The sequence below is a fragment of the Bombina bombina genome, chromosome 6 (assembly GCF_027579735.1).
Source record: "Bombina bombina isolate aBomBom1 chromosome 6, aBomBom1.pri, whole genome shotgun sequence".
Classification (NCBI taxonomy): Eukaryota; Metazoa; Chordata; class Amphibia; order Anura; family Bombinatoridae; genus Bombina; species Bombina bombina.
Genome location: NC_069504.1, coordinates 343,950,528 through 343,972,329, shown reverse-complemented (window position 1 = coordinate 343,972,329; position 21,802 = coordinate 343,950,528). Strand labels below are relative to the sequence as shown.

At 38.1% G+C, this 21,802-nt stretch overlaps 1 protein-coding gene across 1 annotated transcript in view; it reads right to left on the bottom strand.

Moving 5' to 3' along the window:
* The window catches only part of SYCP3 (synaptonemal complex protein 3), a 106,022-nt gene that overhangs the window by 71,876 nt on the left and 12,344 nt on the right, over window positions 1-21,802 (bottom strand). Inside the window, exons 2-3 of the mRNA XM_053716985.1 lie at window positions 8,093-8,238; window positions 6,941-7,022 (exon numbers count right to left, since the gene is read on the bottom strand). Coding sequence (XP_053572960.1) covers window positions 6,941-7,022; window positions 8,093-8,222 — 212 coding nt within the window. The 5' untranslated portion in view covers window positions 8,223-8,238. The remainder of the gene's footprint in view (window positions 1-6,940; window positions 7,023-8,092; window positions 8,239-21,802) is intronic.

The window sequence follows — 21,802 nt, the reverse complement described above, 5'->3', positions numbered from 1 at the left end:
TAGTAAAAGTGGTTAAAACATACTACAGTATTCATGTCGGATAGCGTGGGTGTGTAATTTCCCTCAGGCATTAGATTTCTATGAGGGCCCGCACTAATAACACAACACAATAACAGCACCATGACCCAACTGGTATAAGCAATTAAGAGCATGTGTCCATGTGTTTTGAGCACTATAAGGTAGCAGTGTTTGTAATGTTATGCATTATTAAAAAAAAAATCAACTACCATATAGTGCACTGGACATTTGCACGCTCCTGGGCCTACCTAGATTTGGTCTTCAACAAAGGATACCAAGAGTAACAAAGTAAATGTGATCACAGAAGGTAAGTGGCTTTTGTTTTAGATTGCCTGCTTTGAATCATTAAAGTTTCATTCTGACTTTCATTTCCCACTAAATAATTTGTGAGATTAAATGTTGAGTTTTTTTTTGTGCCTGATCTTAATACCTTATTCCAAATGTGTCATAGTGCTGACCAAATGATCATTAGTTTGTTGTGTGGTTACTGCAAGTTAATCTCTGGCTGTTTAGAGAAGTGCACATTTACATTAGTCCCTAACTGGGCACAACAAAGTAGACATGGATTCCATCAGACTATTCAATAGGTGTACCTCTAAACTGCTCTGAAAGGGACAGTAAATGCAAAAAATAATGTGACATAATTCTGCACATTGTGCAGAATTATGTAACATTATCTTAGCAACAGGTTTAAACATCTAAATATTATTAAGATTTTACCCCTGTAAGTTGAACTTACCTGGTCTTCCCTCTACGATCTTCTGATCGTGTCTGTTTTTTCAAAAGCGCTTCGGAGGAGCGCTATCTAATCACAGCGTGCCCGATTTCGCTATTGAACTGAATGTAGCATGCTACCAGACCAGAGCGGCAGCGCACTACATTCAGTTCAATAGCACATTCGGGCGCACTGTGCTTTTCAAGACGGCCGTGAATTGCTTTTCAAAAAGCAGACACGATCAGAAGATCCTTGAGCGAAGACCAGGTAAGTTCAACTTTCAGAGGTAAAATCTTTATATTTTTTAAACCTGTCGCTAAGATAATGTTACATAATTCTGCACTATGTGCAGAATTATGTAACATTATTTTTTACATTTACTGTCCCTTTAATTTTCAAAACATCATAAATTTTGCTAACAAAATGATAATGTTACATGCTCTGCTTACTTGCAGATATATGCTTAAATGATAAAATCCCTTTAATGATACAATTAATTTTGTATGAAATAGTTGCTTTGAGCTTCACTAACACTTATGTGTGGTCATTCAGCTGCACTAGTTCCTATGTAATTTTATGGAGCTAATTTACTAAAGAGTTAATATATGTGTGAGCTAGTGAATTAACTGCACTAAACAACATGCTGGTAGCTGGCGAAGGAAAAAAAACTTATGCATTTGAAGTTTACAATGAAATCTCTCCACATGTGCTCTATGGGATTGAGATCTGGAATCATTGCTGGCCAGTTCAGTAATCTGTTGCGCACAGTGGACACAGGAACATTAAGATCATTAAGATGGACTTGTAACCTTGAGATTGTCCATGCTTTTCCACAACTTTTGTTTTCAAATCCTCAGACAATTCTTTGCTGCTCTTTCTCTTCTCCATGCTCAGTTTGGCACATAGAGACACACAACAGAAAAGTTGAGTACATTATTCACCATTTTAACTGGTTATCAGTGTGATTTCTTTATTGTCAGCACCTGTTAATTGATACAGGTGAGTTTAATTACAAAATACAGGAGCATCACATACTTAGAATGCAATTATTTCTTACAATTTTGAGAAGGTGCCAATAATTTTGTCCAGTCCATTTCTGGAGTTTTGTGTGGAATGTGTCAGATTTGGCTTTTTTTCTCCATTTTTTTGTGTCATACCAATACAAACAAAAGAAATAAACATGATAATGCCTAAACATTTGTAATTGCAAGAATTTTCTGGGCGAAGTGGTGCATTATCTGACAGAAATGCAGGGGTGCCAATATTTTTGGCCATGATTGTAATTGCTTATTTTTCCCCTGAGGCTTTCCTTTCACAGCTAATCCAACCCCTTGCTCTCTAATAATACATAAGTCCTCTGCTAAATTTCTACTTCACATGTGCAGAGTTACAGCAACAGTCTATAAGATACAAAGGCAAGCCAAATCTTCAACCAACAAGTACTATTGGCAACCTTATTGAGACTCATCACTTTCAGTCTTATCAAGACTCATCAGTAAGACCTTTTAAATTATTTGCCATCACAATCTGCTCTATTGCAAGAAGTTTTTCCTTGAAGACCATCCACCTGCAGACAATCTATGAAAAAGATTGATAAGTTCTTTAAAGGGACATGAAACCCAATTCTTTTTCTATAATGATTCAGATACAGCATACAACTTACTTCTATTATATAATTTGCTTCATTCTTTTGTTATCCTTTGTTGAATGAGCAGCAATGCACTACTAGGATCTATCTGAACACAAAGAATATCAAGAAAACAAAAAAAAATTGTATTAGATAATAGAAGTAAATTGGAAAGTTGTTTAAAATGCCCTATCAAGAAAGAAAAAAAAAAGGGTTTCATGTCCCTTTAAGGCAGCCCCAAAAAGCTATCCACCTTCCTGATTTGTGATGCAGTTTCTGATCTAATTAGCAAGGAAAGGAACAAACCAGACATTTCCATTGTTTCCTTTGCCAAATGCAAAAATATGTTCCCTTTACCCTTGAAAAATTGGGAGTATGGGAAACTATTTCAAAGATGGATGGTGCTATTTCCCCTTTGGCTAGGCGATCTACCATTCCTTTAGAATAAAGTACCTCTTTTAACAATTCATTTGACAGAAATCTTTAAGGTTTCCTTGGAAGATCCTTTCAGCTGGCAGTCTAATATGTTTTGTCCAGCCTCTAGTGTAGCCTGTGCATTGCAGCTACTGCAATATAGAGTGTGACAGCATCTCTAACCTTATTTCCCAAGAAGCTTCCCTTGATGAAATTCAGGATCACTTGAGGTCTTGAGGTTGGTCAAGACTGCTAGCAGATTTATTTGTGATGCAGCGGTTGAAATAACTTGCATTAATGCAAAGAGTGATGCTATGTCTGCTCTGGCTTGAAGATTCTTATGGCAGAAGTCATTGTCTACTTATATAGTAAATACAGACTTCTTTCCCTTATATTTCAGGGAAAGATATTTTTTGGTCATTAGAGATAAAGGAACTTTCTTGCCACAAGATTAAAAAGGGCAGAGTTTGGTTGGCTAGACGATTTCACTCCTTTTGTAATTCCAAGATGCAAAGATCCTCCTCTTCAGTGTCTTAGAAGTCAGACACCTCCAAGTCCACATGAAAGCCTGGTTCCTCTAAGTTCAAAGAGAACAAAATTCCTCCAAATCAGAATGCAGGTGCAGCCCCCAGGCTTGGGAAAAATCTGTTCAAGTTCCCTTGGGTAATGGACATGATTTCCCAGGGGGGACCACATAGGCTTTTCTTGTTCCAAAATATCTTTGGCCAGAGCTTTCTTGGCATGTGTAACAAGCCTATAAAACTCAGGGGTGATTACTATGGTCCCCTTGGAGGAACAGATTAAGGGGTTCTATTCAATCATTTTGATTGTTTGAAAGAAATATGGGACTCTTAACGCATTTCAAATGGAGACTTTTCACACTATATTCCTTTAATGCAGGAGGATACATTTATGTCTACCATAGACTTGATAGATGCCTATTTGCATATCCTTATTCACAGGTATCATACACATTTCCTCAGATTTGACTTTCATAACAGGCATTACCAATGTGCGCATCTCTATTTGGTCTGGCAAAAGCACCAAGAATCTTCTCAAAGGTTCTTTGAGCTCTTTTTTCAGTAGTGAGTGCTCAGGGTTCGGCAGCAGTTCTTTATCTAGAAAACATTCTAGTACAGGCTGCTTCTTTTCCTTCAGTCCTAAATGCTATCTACTGTCATAAACCAGAGTTGCCTTTCTGGACTTCATCACAGACTCTGTAAAACTTATACTATCTCTCACAGATGCTCGCCGACTCAAATTGCAGAAGCCATGTGCTCTTCTCCATCAAAAACTTCCTACACTGCTTCCATGCATGGAGGTACTTGGTTTCACTGTAGCAGCTTCAGATGCTATACCTTTTGCCAGATTCCACTTACATTCTTTGCAGCTTCAAATATTGCAACAGTGAAATTGAGAATACAACAATCTGTCTCAGAATAGCTCTTTAGACCTTAAGACAAGCCATTCTCTAACTTATAGGCAGATACAAAAATCATTGATTCAGTGAGCCTTATTTCCCTATCCGAACTGGATAGTAGTTACCATGGACACCAACCTGCTGGGTTTGGGCACTGTCTGGTGTTCCCGGAAAGTGCAGGGAGTTTGGTCTCCTCGGGAGGCGAGGTTACCAATCAACATCAAGTGTTTTCTGAGGTTTTATTAAGACAGTGTCACAGCAGTGGCTTACATCAATCACCAAGGTGATATACAAAGCGTCTTAGCAATAAATGTGGTAGTCCGCATTCTGACATGGGCAGAACTCCATCATGGCACAATATCAGCAATTCCCATTCTGGGAATTGGGAAGTGGACTTCCTCAGTCGTCAGTACCTTCACCCTAGTGAATGGTCCTTGAATCAGGAGGTAGTCAACCAGATTGTGAATCATTGGGAAAGGCCGGACATAGCCTTTATAGCCTCTGTCTTAAATTACAATATACCTCTGTATTGTGCATGATCTTGAGATCCACAAGCAACTCTAATAGATACCCAAGTGGTTCCCTGGACATTCAATCTGATTTACAATTCCTCCTTTTGTTTTAGTATCCAGAATAACAGCTGGGATAAAATAGGAAAGGGTCTCAGTGATTCTAATTACTCTGGCATGGCCTTGTAGGACTTTGTACATTGATCTGGTACAGTTGTCCTCCAGCTAGTCTTGGCGTTTTCTCTCAGGAAGGACCTTCTCTCTCAAGGTCCGTTCTTCATTTCAGTTTTAAGAGCAGACTACACTTTCCATCCTAAGTTTGTTTCTTCTGAAAACATCAATCAGTGTAGTACCATATCTCTGTCCTACTTGGATGTAGTAAGGGCATTGAAACTTTATCTTCAAGCCACTAAAGAATTCAGAAGTTTTACTTGAACAGATTTGCAAGGCAGCTACATGGACATCTTTACATACCTTTACAAATTCTACCATTTTGCTGAAGTGTTTGTTTAGTACATCTGCCTGCCTTACCTGTTCTTCCCAGCAAAGGATGAAGTGCTTTATTGAGCCAAATTCAAAAAATCAGCAACGTTTCAGACACAAATCCTTAATCATTACCTGTTCTTCCCAGTCTATTTTATGGCAGTCTTGTGGATTTTAAAGCTTGGGTATAGGATCCCACATATGATGGCTTATTTTTGTTATAACAGTTGGCAGCAGTTACAGTTTGGACTTCTTTTAATGTGCATTTCCTTTCCTATTTACTTATTTTCTCCTTTCTCTTGGCTATATGTATGACTATTGAATCATGAGACAATGGACGGATAAAAGCTCTGTTGTGTAGGGTGTTTTGAAATATTGTAATCAGTTGATGTGTATTGTTCATGAATACAGTATTGTACACTGACAGAAATTAATTTGTATCACTTTGTTAAAACTTACTATTTATATGAACATCCTTCTTACACATCATTTACATATACATTTCCAAAAATGTTATGTCATTATATATTTAATTTAAATGGTAACATCATAGAAAAATAGATTGCCATCACTAAGGCATACTTAAAGTCACCCAATTCAAACCCAACTGACCCATCTGGACCAAAAACATCCTACCCCAATAAGCAAAAGCCTAATCAACAGATGACTGAGAAAGTGTAGTCTTCATGTAGTCATGGTAGGCTAGCAGTTTCCACAAAAAAAATAAAGTCTTAACATTTAGTATGGCCAAAAAATACAGGAGTTTCATAGTGGAAGGCTGGAAACACACACTGTTAACTCATTTATCAACATTTTTTTTTTACATTTTTTTTGTTGCAATTACAGAGTTCATGTGAGGAAGCGGCAGCACGAGAGGTTAATACAACAGCTTGAAAAAAAATTACAATATAATTTATTCAACTGTGGGGATGCTTTGTCTATTCAGGAGTTGTTGACTTGTTCAAGTCAAAGAGAAGTACCACTCTATTCTGCAGAGACACTTTCCCTTCTATAAAGTTGAGGCTGTGCCAGGTGTATCTGAAGCCCAAGGAAAAGCCAGGAGTGCTAACTTGCATGGCTTTACTCTCATAAACACTGGAATTTAACCCCATTGAATATTTGTGGGACTATTTGAAAATAGAAAACATGAAACACACTGTGGCATCTCTAGACCTCTGGGATGCTCTAAACACTACTGGAATAATGCAGATTATGCATTATTATCAGATGTGGTATGTATATTTCAAAGCCAGGCGATGCAAGATCAATCAAACGACATGTTTGGTTTATACGATTCCTAAATGTGAGATTGTTAACAATGTAGAGAGCCTAGTTTTTTCATGTCAATAAATACCTCTAATTTTAAGGCAGGATTATGACATCTGAGATTCAGTTCTTATTGGGTGTGTATACAGGCTTTAAGCATAATCAAATCACTGGTGAAGATCAATTTGTGTAGACAGCCTGTTCTTAAATAAATTTTGGATATCAGTACATAAAATAATATGTCTATTTCTCTATAGGGATCATTATAAAAGGAAATTGTTATCAAGATTTCTACAAGACATGTGACCTCAGAGATAATGATAAAGTCTTCTGTACTAAAGACTGCTCCGTCTCATGCATGCCACCCCATGTTTTTAGTTGGGTGGCCTTGGGTTCCTTGTTTACATCTTTAAAAATGATTTCGTAACTCCAAAATGCAGCCATTTTCAAAATGTAATAACCCAACATCTACAGCAGAAATGATTTACCCCATATGATCTTCATCTACTTCTTGGTTAGACATTGAGGCGGAACGCTTTTTCCCACGCTTTTCAACAACTTGAGTCTCTTCTGCAAGAAAATTAAAACGTTGCAATAGTATCTGTGATTTATTATGACATTAACCACTAGTTGTCTTAACAATATAATAGTTCACAAATATGAATTAATTATCGGAATTTATAAATATTTGTATAAAACATTTTTTTATCATATTTTATTACTGAAGTGGAGAACATTAACACAATAATACATAACACAATAAAGATAATATAACATTAATAAATATATGATTTAATTTACATTGTATCACCCTACCAACAAGAAAATAACGCAAAAAAAAAAACCTTTTCTGTATATTACTTCTCAAATTGCTATTCCCACTTCTTTTTCAGCTGGAGGAAACAACCCCTGAAAAGCCTCTTGAATATTGTTTATAGCACTCACTTTGTTGTGGCCAATTAGGGACTGATATAAGCAAGTTCTTGCTAATCAACCAATCACTGTGTAGTATGTAGTAGTGTTAAGGTACTGCAATGTACAGAATGCTCTCTAGCCTCTTTGCGGGAGTAAATAACTACAATTTTCAGAGTTAATTTACAGGAAAGCAGCAAAATAAATAATAAAAGGTGCATTGCAGAGCTGTTTAACTACTTATAATTAAATATTTTATTGGAAATTAACTTTTAAGTTTACTTTCACTTTAATCCATGAGTTTGGGGTGTTTAATCCCTGAGTTTGGGGTGTATCTGCAACATCATGCAGAAAAATATATGACGGAGTGGTCAAAAGAGCTCAGCGCACAAAATGCAGCTTCAGTTACTTATCTGGGCCCACTAACTATTCCACATTACTTCTCCATTACTCTCTAATTAGAACACACGTAATTCCATCTCTTTTGATACCAATGAGCCACTGTGTGTTTTGCAGCTCATGTGTACAAGCAACCCTCTACTGCTGCACATGCTGCCCCTAATATTATTATTCTGTGGGAATTGTACCCCCACCCCCAAAACATTCCTGAGGAAGCACACGTGTAAATAAAACTTTTTTTGTTTATTATATAAATATTTTTAATTAAGAATTTATTTAAAGAAAAATATAATAATTTTCGTCTCTTTAAAAAGTTTTCTGCTGTTCACCTTCCCTGATGTCTTCTTCTGATCCACTAAGATTTTTTTGTTCTTTTGTCTGAAACTCAAAAGAATGTGATACTTTTTCCTCTTGCACCATCTTAGCAGTTTTCCCAGTCTGTTTTTGCCCAGGTGCCATGATTCGGTATTACTGCCTAGAAAACAATGTTAGTGTAAAAAAAACTTGATTATTTTGTTTTACCATTACCATATTATATGCAAAAGTATCTGAAAAGCACCATATACTGGTCATTTGTAGTAATTGTAGTAGCCAATGAAAAGTGGAGGGAACAAAATCAGAATAAAATAAATCAATGTGACAATAGACACCAAATATTACTATTATTGTCACTATTTAAATATATATCTAGATTAGCAAAGAGTGACGCTGATCCTAAGGGGTTCTTATGTGAATATGTAGCAACTTCTTTTTAGCTATAATAGAGTTCCACAATAGTGTAATATGTACAACCCAGTACACACACTAAACAGAAAATGCTCACAGAGAGTCAATGTTCAATATTCGCAAAAAAAACAACCAAAAAAAACCTATACTAACACTAAACATTACTATAGCAATAGCCCTTCAAGGTTTTTTTGTAGGGCACTGCCCTTAAGCAATTTAGGGAGTGCCCTCAAGTGAAGATAGGTTTTAATAAAAGGCAAATTTGCTGGACATCACATTCTTTACTTAGTTGTAGAAAGTGCTATTCCATCGGAGAGCAGACTGGCTAGCGTTATCGAGCATTGCAGAAAGATTGCGGGGCACTTTCACCACATTGTCAATGCAATGTATCAGCTCAGGCAGGAGCAAGGAAGGGTACTCCAGCGCGTCTCAGATGATGGAACAAACCAATGAAACTTCTGCTCTATCCGCAGTGTGAACAAGATCTGGCAATGATCTTGTACTTGTACCATACTACCAATGTGCCATGGCTCCTGTGCTGCTGCACTGGGTGCCAAGCCTGCATGCCCACTAGTACAGTAGTCAAACTATATACTCTTATTCTATGTATGTAACACCAATGTGCAATGGCTCCTATACTGCTGCCTTGGTTGCCCAACATTTCTAACCAAGTGTGTTGCTCCAAGTTGTCAAAATGTATAATCTTACACTATGCACATAACACCAATGTGCCACTGGTATTGTGCTGCTTCAAGTTGTCGTAGTATATACCCTTAATCTATGAATGTATAACTAATTTACCATAGTTCCTGTGTTGCTGCCTATCCTGCCCAGATAACATATAAATGCAATGTCCTGTGACTGCACACGGTGTTAGGCCCACTCCATTTTGTACATTTGTTTTTGTAGTCTGCCATGTCCTGTTGCTCCTCTGTCTGCCCATTTGTGCTGCTCTTCAGCTACTGATATGTATTGTGTAGTGAAAAGGTTCCCATAACTGAAATTCTGCCAAACTAAATGGTGAAAAGCAAAGAAAATATTATGTCGGTGCACATGCCTATTAAATATTGATATGAACAGGCGGGGCTAGCTACTGAGCTGTGAGGACGTGTGTGTGCAGAGCTCCCGAACTTAAACAGATATTACTTGTAAATACCTAAGTTTATTTTTCTTTTTTTACCATAAAAAACTTCTAAAGTAGCCAGGTGAAAGCTGGATAATCACGGGAGCAGTTTCTCCTGAGCTTTTCATTAAAACAGCTCTGATTATATGTGCGTACTGACACAGCGGCCTGTGACGAGAGGAATCTTACTAAGTTTTGGCAAGCCTTTAAACGGACCGCATATTCCCCTCCAACATCACAATCACAGCACTCCGGAGGGTCGGGGCTCCGCTCCGGAGAGTTACATAGGTCGGCTGCAGAAAGAGGGAAGGAGGAGGTAAGCGATTTAGCCCACTGCACGTACCCGGAGGTATTGAGCTGCACGGACCTGCCCGCTATCATCGGGGGAAACCCCATATCACAATCCTCTGTTCGGAGGCTTTTGAAGTACCCGGCAATACCGGACACCAGAGCGGACACCCCAAACATCAGGGGAAGAACGATTCTCACAGAGAACAGACTTAGTGAAGTGGCGCGAAATTCCGCCATCTTGGCTGCAACCCTCTAAGGCCCACGGGCCTCCCGGATCCTGCCCGCTTACGAGCACAATCACCAGAGACCTGGAATAAGGCTGAAAACCGGGGAAAAACAAAAAGAAAAGGGTAAGCAAACTACCTAAGTTTTATATTAACCACTCCGGGCCTTTGATGGGTGATGTTTAGGCCAGACCCTTAGAGGGAGTTATTGAACTTATTGACACATTGACTGGGCCGTAACTACTACGTGGCTGATTAGACCCCCATTCACTCAAACGGCTAACGGCTTGACAACTAGGGGTCAGTTGATTCTTACACATCCCAGCAAAGAACAGAATAAACATCCTATGGACTTTTGGTCGCTAGCTGTTGCGCGCACCATATAAAATTATATCAATTATATCAATGTGCTGAGACACCCACTGAGCCAGTCAGTTCCTTTCTACATTACCCCTGCAAGAAACAACATACCTACCTCCTAAGCCTAAGGGGGCAGTACTAAAGACTGCACTTTGGGATCCACTTTAGGAGTGTTTTCAGGGAAATATAAGTAGTCGCCAGACTGAGGAACTGCAACTGGCCTTTTATTAACAGAACATACAAATCCTGCCTCACAAGCTTTATGTTCCACTCGTAACTGTTACAATGCATACGCAGTGAATGAAATGAGGTTAGGGTGAAGGGACTCAATTTGCTCTGTCCTTCCTTTTGCAGCAGGGAACCAGATTCATGCTTTGAACTTTGACACAGTAACCTCTCTCCCATCGTTTAACCCCTGAGCTGAATACTATACCAAAGCGATACTACCTACTTACATACCCTTCTTTTTTCTGCTCCTCTGGACCCCTATTACATCACATGATGAAGAATAAAACGCAAACAGTTAAAGAATGCCTATAAAAATCCCAATTGAAACACAAACAGGTGAATAAAAGCTCCCCTACCCAAGGAGACCCTCTGAACACCAGCCTAACAGAAATAGAAACACCTCTCCCATCAGAAATTCAAAATAAAGAGCTGCTTTCTCAAATTAAATCCGTGTTCCAGGAAGAGCTTAAATCCGCTCTGTCGGATCTCAGACAAGATACCAAGGAAATTGGTTCTCTCACTGCTGAACTGGAGGAAAAAACAGATGTAATAGCAGAAGAAATACCTCAAATACACAAATCTATCTCAGAACATACAGAATATATAAATAAACTAGAGGATCAAATAGAAGATCTTGAGAATAGGTCCCGCAGATCCAACCTACGAATCAGAAATCTACCGGAAACATATAAAAACCTGGACGAGACCATGACCTCTCTATTCCACCAACTGGTCCCAGATGTAGAACTAGATAAACTCTTAATGGACAGAGTACACAGAGCTCTTACCAAACCCCAACAGTCCTCCACAAGAGACATTGTCCTCAAACTCCACTACTTCCATGTGAAGGAACTAATCCTCAAAGCGGCTAGACAATTGCCAACAATAAATTTTGAGGGCCACTCCATCCAAATTTATGCAGATGTAGCACCAATCACATTACGGAAGAGAAGGGATCTCAAACCCATTACGCAAGCCCTCTCGAGGGTCCAAGTTAAATATCGATGGCTGTTTCCTTTCAAATTGGCTTTTTCATATAGTAATGTCACTTATGCTTGCTCGGACTTGAGGGAGGGACTATCGATTCTTAGAAGATTGGAGATCCCCTTTGAGCCCCCTCAAACCCCCCTTAACAAAAATCCCCAGAAGAAACACATTCAAAGGGAATGGACCCCAGTGGACCAAACGAAAAAACATAGGAAAATTAAGACTGTCTCAAATATCCATTCAGAAGCTGAGTCCCCCTCGGAAGAAGAATCCTCCCCGACCTGACAAAATAAAAGGTCCAGAAGAATCTTAATCCTCAAGTTTCTAAAGCTTTGGGTTATTGAAAATGGACCTGAGGCTAATAGACCCTAACAACATAACAGAACTGTTAAAATAGCTTGCAGGTCCGAGAACTTTGTATCAGTCAAGTCTGCTCATCCTGTTTTTTGCAGGCTTGGCTATTTATTGGCCTCACTCAGGGGTCGCTCTTGATCTTGTTATAGTTGAAGTTACTGATGTTAATACTGTTGCTATAATTAATATTACCGCTATAGAGTGTTGAGAATGTCATGATTGTCACTAATATCATTCATACGTTTTACTACACCATGTCTTTGCTCCTCCCCCTCTTTCCTTCTCCTCCCCATCATCAAACTCAGACATATGCCACTCTCCTTACGCATTATCTCTCTTGCCCTCTATTCCTCTCGCACATTCCACACTAACTCATCCCTAACCCCCTCTTACTGACCCTCCTCTTCCCCCTACCCCTCTTCCCCTCCCTCCTACACTCTTTTTTAACACTCCTGATCATGACACAAGACACAAAACTTGCATTCTCAACCATACCATACTACCACTGACATCCAACACTCACTCAACCCTTTCACCCTCCCCTATCCCCCATCAATCCTCCCACAGGAAGGTATGCCCTAAGCACCTGTAAAAGTGCCCTTCACCCACCTCATTGAAATGTTACTCCCTGACAAGGGAAACCATTGTAAAGTTTAAGTTTAATTTTGCTCACTATAATATGTGTTTTGTTCGTTCAGGCATGTCATCAGATGATTTTGATCTCTTCAAATGTATTACCTCATTTGCAACTGTGCTTCCCACGATGTGGGATGGAAGTAGGTGTCTCTACATGGTTTGGCCTTCAGGTAGGTCCCGGCTCTCTCACTCTCAGAACATCTCATTGTGTTGGGTCATATCCAAAACCTTATATAGCTTGCAGTTTTTTATTCACTTGCAAATCCTCCACAGGGATTCATTCAATGCTAAAACATCTCTTACCCCAATATGTCTATAAAAATCCTCTCCCATAATGTCAGAGGGCTTAACTCCGATATGAAAAGAAAAAAGGCTATCACTACATATAAAGCATTACATGCCCACATAGTATTATTGCAGGAGACCCACTTTACCAAAGATTTCACTCCTAAGTATTGGGATAAAGTCTTCCCAACACAATATCACGCAATTAGTGGGAAAAAAAAATGCGGGGTCACCGTTTTAATTCACTCCTCCCTAAATTTCAAAGAAGAAGAAATTATTAGAGACAGAGAAGGACGTTTTTTATTGATTAGAGGTTTAATTCAAAATACCCCGATCCTTATCGTTAATGTCTATGCCCCAAATGAGCGCCAGGGCCCCTTCATCACTAAACTAAGCAAACTACTAACACAATGGAAAAAATATAAGATTATCATGGGGGGCGACTTTAATTTAGCCCTGGACCAAGATCTGGATAGAACGACTACCAAATTTTTAAAGGTCAGACCCCCTAGCTCAACCATAAACATTCTGAAAGATTTTACCTTAGACCACAATCTGATAGACAGTTGGAGGTCTCTACATAACAAGGCTAGGGACTACACCTATTTCTCCCCAATGCACCTTACCCAGTCCAGACTAGATTACATTTTTCTTAGCCAAATCCTGGTCCCTCTACTAACAAGCGCTAAAATAAACAATTGCCCTTGGTCAGACCATTCTATCGTGGAAACCACTTTAGCGGGAATTATCAACCCCGCCAGGACCAAATCCTGGACCCTTAACGCCAACCTAATACAGGACGCTTTAGTCTCTCAGAAAACACGGGAACACATTATAGAATTCATTAGACTAAATACAGATAGCACGCCTAATCCCATTTTTGTCTGGGGAGCGCTCAAAGCCTATGTAAGAGGCAACCTGATTACTGAATCCAATCACAGAAACAGAATACATAAAGACAAAATGACACAACTACAGGCTAAGGCTAATGTGTTAAGATCCCAATTTACAGCTAATACCACTAAACAAAAGAGACTAGAATTGAAAAACATAAATGAAGAAATAAACAAATTACTAAACAAAGAAGCAGCTAGATCTATTAAACAGATCGACTCACACTACTACATATATGGGAATAAGCCCGACAGAATGCTAGCCAACAAACTCAAGGAAATAACTAGATGTACTACAGTCCCCCAAATACAATTATCAGATCAAAAGAATACCAATGACCCCCTCCAAATTGCGAACACCTTTGCTGACTTTTATCACAATCTTTACAATCTCCCCACACATCAAGGCCGGATCGACAGATCCGCGAAATTAGACACTTTTTTAAACGCAAACTCACTCCCAACAATCACAGAGGAAGAAAAATCTAGTCTAAACGCCCGATCTCTGAGATTGAGATAAAACGCACCATTAAAAACTTAAAGACTTCTAAGACACCTGGTCCGGATGGTTACTCCGGAATTTTTTACAAATTATTTTCAGACGAACTAGCTCCCCTGTTGGCCCAGGTATTTAATTCTATAATGCAAAAAAAGGAAATCCCAAATGAGATGCTAACGGCTAGGATAGCAGTCATCCCAAAGCCGGGTAAAAATAAGCTCCATTGCCAGAATTATAGACCTATATCACTGATAAACCAAGATATGAAGATATTTACAAAAATTCTGGCAGACAGACTAAACCCTATCCTTGAGAGACTGATCCATCCGGACCAGGTAGGTTTTATTAGAGGCAGGGAAGCCCCGGACAACACACGTAAAATAATTGACTTGATCAACCTTGCCACTACTGAAAAAACGCCTTCTCTGTTCCTCTCTTTGGATGCAGAGAAGGCGTTTGACAGAATTAATTGGGAGTATATGTTCGCAGTATTAGAAAAAACAGGTATTTCGGGGGCTTTCCTTGACGTCCTCACCACACTCTACTCTCACCCGTCAGCTTTTGTGAAACTGTCAGGATATCAATCCAAAACGATACCAATTAGGAACGGAACAAGACAAGGGTGCCCCTTGTCCCCTCTATTATTTGCCCTTTGTATTGAGCCATTAGCCATTCAAATTAGAAATGACCCTAATATCTCTGGACTTCAAATAGGGGGCAATGACTATAAGATTTCATTATTTGCGGATGATATCATATTATCACTGACTAAACCCCTCCTATCTCTCCCCCCCCTATACTCAATGCTCCAACAATACGGTATTCTATCTGGATATAAAATAAATAGGGATAAATGTGAAGCTCTTGGAATAAATCTGCCCCAACACACTAAAAAATTATTAGAAATTAACTTCTCCTTCACTTGGGCCCATAGAAAGCTTAAATATTTAGGTATCAATCTCACAACTGACATTTTTCTGCTATACCAAGCAAACTATCTCCCAATGTTTGCCCACATAAGAAATTTAATATCGAAATGGTTGAAGCTTAAAATTTCCTTTTATGGCAGAATCATATCTACAAAAATGACCTTGCTACCAAAGCTCCTATATCTATTCAGGTCCCTACCAATCTCCATCCCCATAGCTGAACTCAATGCACTTCAAAGAGACATCCTGCGCTTTGTCTGGCAGGGAAAACGCCCTAGGATAAACAAAAAAATTATGAGCACACACAGGAAGGATAGCGGGTTGGGTCTCCCACATTTAGTATCTTACTACTATTCAGCTCGGATGGCCCAAACCATACATTGGTTTAGTAATACAAAACAACCCCTGTGGAAACAGATAGAATCACAGATAGCTAACACTGACCAGATATATAGACTACTATGGACTCCCAAAAAGAATAGCCACCCTTCACTAAATAAATATGTAGCGCTGTCCCATACTATTTTCCTTTGGAACAAACTAACCACTAAATTCCCCTTGATACAGGACAAATCAAAACTTACACCTCTAGTATTACCACAAACCACAATAGATTCCCACATACAGACCAAATGGACTAACAAAGGACTGTACAGAATTGCTGACGTTTATGTTGAGGGAGGTTTTCTTTCTTTTGAACAATATAGAGATATTGACCCACTTGACAAAAATATATGGTACCATTACCTACAACTAAAATCAAGAACTCAAGCAGTAACTGAGCTTTCCAAACTACCATTGAGTACAACTTTTGAATCTTTATGCCTAGCTAAAGATCCGATGCATAGAACAATCTCTACACTATATCTTATATTTAATGGCAAATCTAAAGAGGCGAAACCCTCACATATTCTGAAATGGGAACAAGACCTTAATAAGACTTGGTCCTCGGAGACTTGGCTAACTAATCTAGACAGAGGCCTCTCCTTCTCACACAATGCTATGCTGAAAGAGAACTACCTCAAGGTAGCATTTAAATGGTATATATATCCGACCAGATTCGGAGGATCAGAAGGACCCTCCCTGAATCTCTGCTACAGAGGATGTAATGAAAGGGGGACGTACATACATATGTGGTGGGAGTGCGATAGAGCGAAAGAAATTTGGGAAAACACTTCAACATTTCTTAGCGAGCTTTTCCATAAACATATACAACTGACTCCGTAACAGGCCCTATTACACTTCCCGATTCCCAATGTCTTAAGACAACACCAAAAACTAGTCATGACCATTTGTACGGTGGTCAGAGTTTGTATAGCACAGTATTGGAAATCCACTCCACCTAACTTTCCTCTCATTGTAAAAAAAATAATACACCATTATGAAATGGCTAGCTTAGCTGCAGAGAATCTACATACCAAAGATGAATTCATCATACAGTGGGAGCCATTCATTATGTACCATGAAGCTAGATTGCAAAGAAACACAGAACTTCAATAATCTCAATCAATGCATTGCAGCACACTTCTGAGAGAGCCGGGACCGGCTGACCAGCTGACCAGTTGGCCAGCTGGTGACTGACGACTTTTTATGAAATAATGCGCTATATATTGGTATAACATGCTATAAAGTGGTCTTAAACCAAAACGGGTAAGAGATTGACACCATTAATATCCTGCTGACTGTTAGATTTATGTCTAATTAATCTGATTGAACATGCTGAATTTTGTTATGTACAACCTGTTATTAAAAACTAAATAAAACTTTTTCAAAATAAATATTGATATGAACATTTAGAGCTTTGTTTCATTGTAATTTCAGTTGTATGTAAATAATGTATTATTACTTATTTTAAATTATTTAGTTAAAATATATATCTGTAATTTATGTATATAATTATATATTTCCGCTATCTTTAAACTTAATACAAATCTGTTAATAGGTTTCAGACACAGCATCCAGTATAGACATGTTTTTTTAACCAATATATACAATATTTTATTTACAATTCTATTAAAGGGATACTAAACCCAATTTTTTTCTTTCATGATTCAGATAGAGCATGAGATTTTAAGCACCTTTCTAATTTACTCCTATTATCAATTTTTCTTTGTTCTCATGTTATCTTGATTTGAAAAAGCAGTACTATAAGCTGTAGAACTGGACCATTTTTTGTTCAGCACTTGGGTAGCACTTGCTGATTTGTGGCTAAATGTAGCAAACCAATCAGCAAGCACTACCAAAGTGCTGAACTAAAAATGGGCCGGCTCCTAACCTTTTATTACTGCTTTTTCAAATCAAGATAACATGAGAACAAATAAAAATTGATAATAGGAGTAAATTAGAAAGTTGCTTAAAATTGCATGCTCTATCTGAATGATGAAAGAAAAAAATTTGGGGTTAGTATCCCTTTAATTTTTTTTACTATCTCTTCATTATATTATATTATATTAATAGATTATTAATATTTTATATATATATGTCATATACTGTAAGATGCCCCAATATATACAGTTTAATGCAACGTATCCATATTATTTTAATTATGGTGTTTTATCTATTCAACATATTATTAATAATATTATCTATTTGTCTTATTTTGCAATACAAGGTCATAAAATAGGTTCAAATAGAACCTGCATGAAGACAGCTAACAAGCCTTGTGACAAAGTATGCCGAAGGCGGGGAAAACGTGTTTAGGATCTTTTACTCTCACGGGCCACCATATCAGAGCTTTGTATTGGCTTTCTAAGTTTGGTATTAAGTATTCACATTGCATTTGATACTGGGCTTTTGTACCTTTCAGATAAAATAGTAATAAATACAATCTATATATAAAGATGTATTTGATTATGATTGTGAAAATAATATGCATATGTATGGACTTGTAATATCAGGGCAATGAAAATTGATTGCAAAAAGACCATATCGCGCGCGACTTGTAATCTTGCCCATTATAAGTTGTATTAGTTTAAGTATTGAAGAATGAAATGTTTAGTTTTAGTTTCTATAAAGCAACAGTGTCAAAATTCCTTACAGGCAAGTGAACGTTTGGGGACAGCTGAATAATTATTATAATTATTTTGTGAGCACAATAAGTGGAAAAGCCAGAAAACAAGCACTGCTGAGCTCAGCTTTACATTAGGTATTTTCCCAACTTACCAACAATGCTTGTCCCGTTTCCGGATCTTAGCTTAGCGATGAAGCAGATGCACGTGTGTGTGTGTTAAAGTGAATGTAAACTTTAATGAATTATAGTCCAGTATCAAATAATATTTTGTTCATGTAATTGGCAAGAGTCCATGAGCTAGTGACGTATGGGATATACAATCCTACCAGGAGGGGCAAAGTTTCCCAAACCTCAAAATGCCTATAAATACACCCCTCACCACACCCACAATTCAGTTTTACAAACTTTGCCTCCTATGGAGGTGGTGAAGTAAGTTTGTGCTAAGATTTCTACGTTGATATGCGCTTCTCAGCATTTTGAAGCCTGATTCCTCTCAGAGTACAGTGAATGTCAGAAGGACGTGAAGGGAGTATCACCTATTGAATGCAATGATTTTCCTCACGGGGATTTATTTCATGGGTTCTCTGTTATCGGTCGTAGAGATTCATCTCCTACCTCCCTTTTCAGATCGACGATATACACTCATATACCATTACCTCTACTGGTAACTGTTTCTGTACTGGTTTGGCTATCTGCTATATGTGGATGGGTGTCTTTTGGTAAGTATGTTTTCATTACTTAAGAGACTCTCAGCTATGGTTTGGCACTTTATGTATTTATATAAGGTTCTAAATATATGTATTGTACTTATATTTGCCATGATTCAGGTTTTAAGTATATTTCCTTTTTTGCAGACTATCAGTTTCATATCTGGGAAATGCTTTTTTTATGAAAAATTATTTCTTACCTGAGGTATAGTCTCTTTTTCAAATTGACTGTCTTTTAAATTTGCAGGCTTGCGAGGGCGCAAAATGCCAAAATTTATTGCGTCATTTTTGGCGCAAGATTTATTTGGCGTGAAGTTACGTTCGTAGACGCAAATTCAAGTCTTTCACAAGGTTGCATCATCTATGACGCGAGTGTTTCGTTTCCGGACGTTTTTGGCGCCAAAAAATATTTTTTCTGTTTGTTGTGCGTCTTACTTTGCGCCAAATATTTTCATTATTTAAAACCCCATTCCTTTTGCCTCTGGCCTTTTTTCTATGTCAGAGGGCTATGTTGTTTGCATTTTTTCCCATTCCTGAAACTGCCATATAAGGAAATTGATCATTTTGCTTTATATGTTGTTTTTTTCTCTTACATTTGCAAGATGTCTCAATCTGATCCTGTCTCAGATTTTACTGCTGGATCCCTGCTACCTGATAACGGTTCTACCAAAGCTAAGTGCATTTGTTGTAAACTTGTGGAGATTATAACTCCAGCTGTGGTTTGTAATAGTTGTCATGATAAACTTTTACATGCAGAAAATGATTCCATCAGTAGTAGTTCAATACCTGTTGCTGTTCCCTCAACATCTAATGCACAAGATATACCTGTAAATTTAAAAGAACTTATTTCTGATTCTATTCAGAAGGCTTTGTCTGCCATTCCGCCTTCTAATAAACGTAAGAAAGGTCTTTTAAAACTTCTCATAGAGTTGATGAAATTTCAAATGACGGGCAACATAATGATTTATCTTTCTCTGATGAGGATCTATCTGATTCAGAAGATCCTGCCTAAGATATTGACACTGACAAATCCTCTTATTTATTTAAAATGGAGTATATTTGTTCTTTATTAAAAGAAGTGTTGATTACATTAGATATGGAGGAAACTAGTCCTCTTGATATTAAAACTAGTAAACGTTTAAATTCTGTTTATAAAACTCCTGTGGTTATTCCAGAGGTTTTTCCAGTTCCTGATGCTATTTCAGATATGATTTCTAAGGAATGGAATAGGTCTGGTACTTCTTTTATTCCTTCTTCAAGGTTTACAAAATTGTATCCTTTGCCAACTGTTAGATTGGAGTTTTGGGAAAAGATCCCCAAAGTTGATGGGGCTATCTCTACTTTTGCCAAACGTACTACTATTCCTACGGAAGATAGTACTTCTTTTAAAGATCCTTTAGATAGAAAATGTGTATCTTATCTAAGGAAGGCGCATTTATATTCAGGTCATCTTCTTAGGCCTGCAATTTCTTTGGCTGATGTTGCAGCTGCTTCAACTTTTTGGTTGGAAACTTTAGTGCAACAAGTTTCGGATCATGATTTGTCTAGCATTGTTAAATTAATTCAACATGCTAATAATTTCATTTGTGATGCCATTTTTTATACCATCATTTTAGCTAGAAGAGCTTTATGGCTTAAATCTTGGAATGCTGATATGACTTCTAAGTCCAGATTGCTATCTCTTTCTTTCCAAGGTAATACATTATTTGGTTCTCAGTTGTATTCAATAATTTCAACTGTCACTGGGGGGAAGGGAGTCTTTTTGCCTCAGGATAAAAAAATCTAAAGGCAAATCTAAAGCTTCTAACCGTTTTCATTCCTTTCGATATAATAAGGAACAGAAATTTAATCCTTCCCCAAAGGAATCTGTTTCCAATTGGAAGCCTTTTAATCCAAGCCATTTAAAAGATCAAAGCCAGCCCCCAAATCCGCATGAGGGTGCGGCCCTCATTCCAGCTCAGCTTGTAGGGGGCAGATTCAAATTTTTCAAAGATGTTTGGATCAATTTAGTCCAAAATCATTGGATTCAGAGTATTGTCTCTCAGGGGTACAGAACAGGTTTCAGAGTAAGACCGCCTGTGAGAAGATTTTTTCTCTCATGCATTCCAGCGAACCCAGGAAAGGCTCAGGCTTTCCTGAAGTGTGTTTCAGACCTGGAGTTATCAGGGGTAATCATGCCAGTTCCGTTCCAGGAACAGGGTCTGGGGTTTTATTCAAACCTATACATTGTCCCAAAGAAAGAAAATTCATTCAGACCAGTTCTGGATCTAAAGATTTTGAATCGATATGTAAGAGTACCAACTTTCAAAATGGTGACTATAAGGACTATTCTGCCTTTTGTTCAGCAAGGGCATTATATGTCTACAATAGACTTACAGGATACATATCTTCATATTCTGATACATCCGGATCACTATCAGTTCCTGAGATTCTCTTTTCCAGACAAGCATTGTTGCTCTTCCTTTTGGCCTAGTGACAACTCCAAGAATCTTTTCAAAGGTTCTTGGTGCCCTACTCTCTGTAATCAGAGAGCGGAGTATTGCGGTGTTTCCTTATTTGGACGATATCTTGGTACTTGCTCAGTCTTTACGTTCTGCAGAATCTCAAATGAATCAACTAGTGTTGTTTCTTCAAAGACATGGTTGGAGGATCAGATTCAGTGTCCATGACTTTGTCTCTAACAGACAAGAGATGTTTAAAATTGGTTGCAGCCTGTCGGAACCTTCAGTCTCAGTCATTCCCTTCAGTAGCTATGCGCATGGAATTTTAAGGTCTTATGACTGCAGC